The sequence below is a fragment of the Anabas testudineus genome, chromosome 17, assembly GCF_900324465.2.
Source record: "Anabas testudineus chromosome 17, fAnaTes1.2, whole genome shotgun sequence".
Classification (NCBI taxonomy): domain Eukaryota; kingdom Metazoa; phylum Chordata; class Actinopteri; order Anabantiformes; family Anabantidae; genus Anabas; species Anabas testudineus.
Window position 1 is genome coordinate 3082085 of NC_046626.1, and position 2866 is coordinate 3084950.

The following is a 2866-nucleotide window of genomic DNA, read 5'->3' on the forward strand; positions in this document are numbered from 1 at the left end:
ATAAAAGTACATGTCGAATAGCATGGAGACTATGCTAAACTATCTGACGAACATTTTACAAAAACAAAGAGAAAAAAGACAATGAAAAAACACATTTAACTCACGTCCACGCAAACCGTTGTCTCAGTTCTACTGTTGTACTCACATTTTAAGAAGTGTTAGTCAATAAATATTTTAGTTTGAAACATACAAGCGGAAACTGCAATGAATAAAAGCTTTTGGTGTGGATGATCGAGATAAGTGGAGTAAAGTTATTAACTATAAGGAGAATCTATAGATGAAAGCGTCACCGGAGTTCGGAGTGTAGCTTGTTTTCCTCGCCAGGTAAGACGTGCTACCTGCTAACGTAAGCCGATCCTCTTTTTTCCCCCCAATTTGGTCATGTATACTTACAAATAATGTTCTAGTCCAGATCGTAATAAAATAACGATATTTTTACTACCTATTTTACATTGAGTTAATCCGTCATTCTCACTTGACCAAAGTCGCTAGTGGTAGATGCAGTCAGTGTTGCAATAATCGTAAAACGTCACAGTCTGTGGAAACAATATGTTGCTCAAATTAATCGAATAGGCCCACTAAAGTGTCCTAAATATGTTTTTACTGAAAAGAGAAAACATGACGCACAATTGCCTGCGATCACATCCTTTTCTTCATTTTCAGGATATAATGCTAGACCATAGAACCTCAAACATAGAGAATAATCTGTGGAGTGTCTTTTATATTTTTTACAATACAGTCTGTCAGTGATTCGGTTTACATGCGTTTAAATAACCATGTCACAGGTTTTATCTGTGTATAGCATTTTTACAAACATTTTCAATAGGTCACAAATCTGGACTGCAGGCAGGCATTCACGCACAAACAAATGATGACACTCTGTGTCTATGAAACACAACTTCTTGGAAAAAAGACATTGCTTAGATAGCAGCTTATCTCTCTCTAAGATCCCAAAATATGTTGCATATATACGCATCAGTAGTATCTTCACATATATGGAGCAATGTCGTGGACACTGATGCATCCCCATGCCACCAAATATGTTGGCTATGGCACCATTAATAATTTCATGTTGCCTTTCTGGATGCACCAGTTAACAGTGTTCAGTGAAAGCAGTTTTCCAAGGTACAAAGTCCAGGTAGCTTCATTCAGATTCCCATGCAGACTTGCCTGAGGGTTTGTGTTCAAAGGTCACAGACATTCACAGTGGTTTCTGCTCTTATCCTTCATTTACTAAGATATCCCCACTCTTTTCATAGTTGTAATGTTTTCTTGGTGCAACTAACTATATGTCTATCTTTAAATTAGGGATGCACAATCTAATGTCGATATCAGATATCAGATATTGTCCCAGATGGTGCATAGATAGCTAGATTGGGAATTGTATAATGGAACTGATCTATGGGTCTAACCTACTCTGTTAAATTCCATGTTTGTGTGTTATTGCAGTTTGCACTAAATGTTTACAGTTAAAGTTTGATTCCGGTTTGTTTGAAATGTTTTTGCAAGTTGCTTTGTGCTGGTAGAAATGTATTTATTGTTTTAATAATAAAAACAATTTAGTACCTTTACTTGTTAATTTAATGTTACATTTTGTTTTTAGGTTGTTATGGGAGCAATGATTAGGTCAAGGCCAATGTCTCTTTCTAAATGTCAGTCACTTTTCAGTGTCCCTCTGGAAAGGTGCTGTTGCGTCTGCAAAAATAATATTATTATTCGATATAAGTGACACTGCTGGGACAAGCTTGTTGTTGCTATACGTAGTGACTCACTAAGCCATTGAGTCCTGTCCTTTTGTCACATAAATAAAGATTCAAGCAAAGTGACAAATTATATGTTTGTAAATTTTAAACACAGTTGTTCATCTTTTGCTGATCCAGCTGCAAGTCACTAACAATGTGAGGGAAAATGAATGTGAAATCGTACTTTTTAAAGGTTTCTAAAGGGCATAGGTCAAAGAGGTGCCTTAGATGAAAAACATCAATCAGAGTTACGGAAAAGGTACTGGCACTTTACTGTTACTCATAAGACTAATGTGACTAGTGCTGGAAAATATTCATGTATTCAGTTTGCTAGCTACAGTATACTACACATCTATTCATATCTGTGCACAGGGCTATCTATTGGTTCATAATTAAAAAAGAAATGGGGAAGGCAGGTTTATCATTTGTTTTGCTCATTAAAATCTCTCAGTACTTCAAAATTTGAATGATACTTTATATTAGAATTCAGTTTGTGCTACTGGTCTTATCAATTAGTCTGACTATCTGAATATCCTGTTAGGTTATCAGTATGGGCTCGTGGATAATTCAGTTCACTGTGATGGTGATGTTTGGCTTCTTCAGCAGAGTCCAGGGGAAAAGAGACAAGATACTCTATTGTTCTGGTAAGTTGGCATACACTGAAGGGTTTTATTCAATGAAATATACTGCCCAAAAAAGTCAAAGAAACACTTGAATCACACGGCAAATCTTGATGAATGAATGTATTCAAGTTGAAAATCTTCATTAATGTGCATTGTATAACAATGGTCAATGGAAATCAAAATCATTAACCCATGGAGGCCTGAATTCAAAACCAACGTGAAAATGTTGAATCACAGGCTCATCTAAGTTGTATGAAATTTATCTCGCTAACTCCTAATGTGTGTATGGCCACGAGCAATATTTTGGTGTAGTCCTGCTGAGGATCCCCTGAAGGATCAACTGGATAGTATAGTGGTAAGATTGCCGCCCTCTATGCGGGACACCAGGACTCGCATCCTGGCTCTGGCCTGCTTGCAGCAGGGTTTCTTAGGCAAGACCTCCTTACGCTTACCCTGCCTTTGCCTTGTACCTCACTTGTAAGTCGCTTTGGATAAAAGATC

The 2866-nt window shown here is 37.1% G+C and overlaps 1 protein-coding gene across 2 annotated transcripts in view; it reads left to right on the top strand.

Moving 5' to 3' along the window:
- Positions 1-204: 204 nt before the first annotated feature.
- Positions 205-2866, top strand: part of cnpy1 (canopy FGF signaling regulator 1) — a 22630-nt gene continuing 19968 nt past the window's right edge. Inside the window, exons 1-2 of one of the 2 annotated variants that reach the window (XM_026375499.1) lie at positions 205-324; positions 2284-2386. In XM_026375499.1, the coding sequence (XP_026231284.1) occupies positions 2293-2386 (94 nt within the window). In that variant the 5' untranslated portion in view covers positions 205-324; positions 2284-2292. Of the gene's footprint in view, positions 347-2283; positions 2387-2866 lie in introns of both variants that reach the window. The other variant, XM_026375500.1, reaches the window with a different exon arrangement.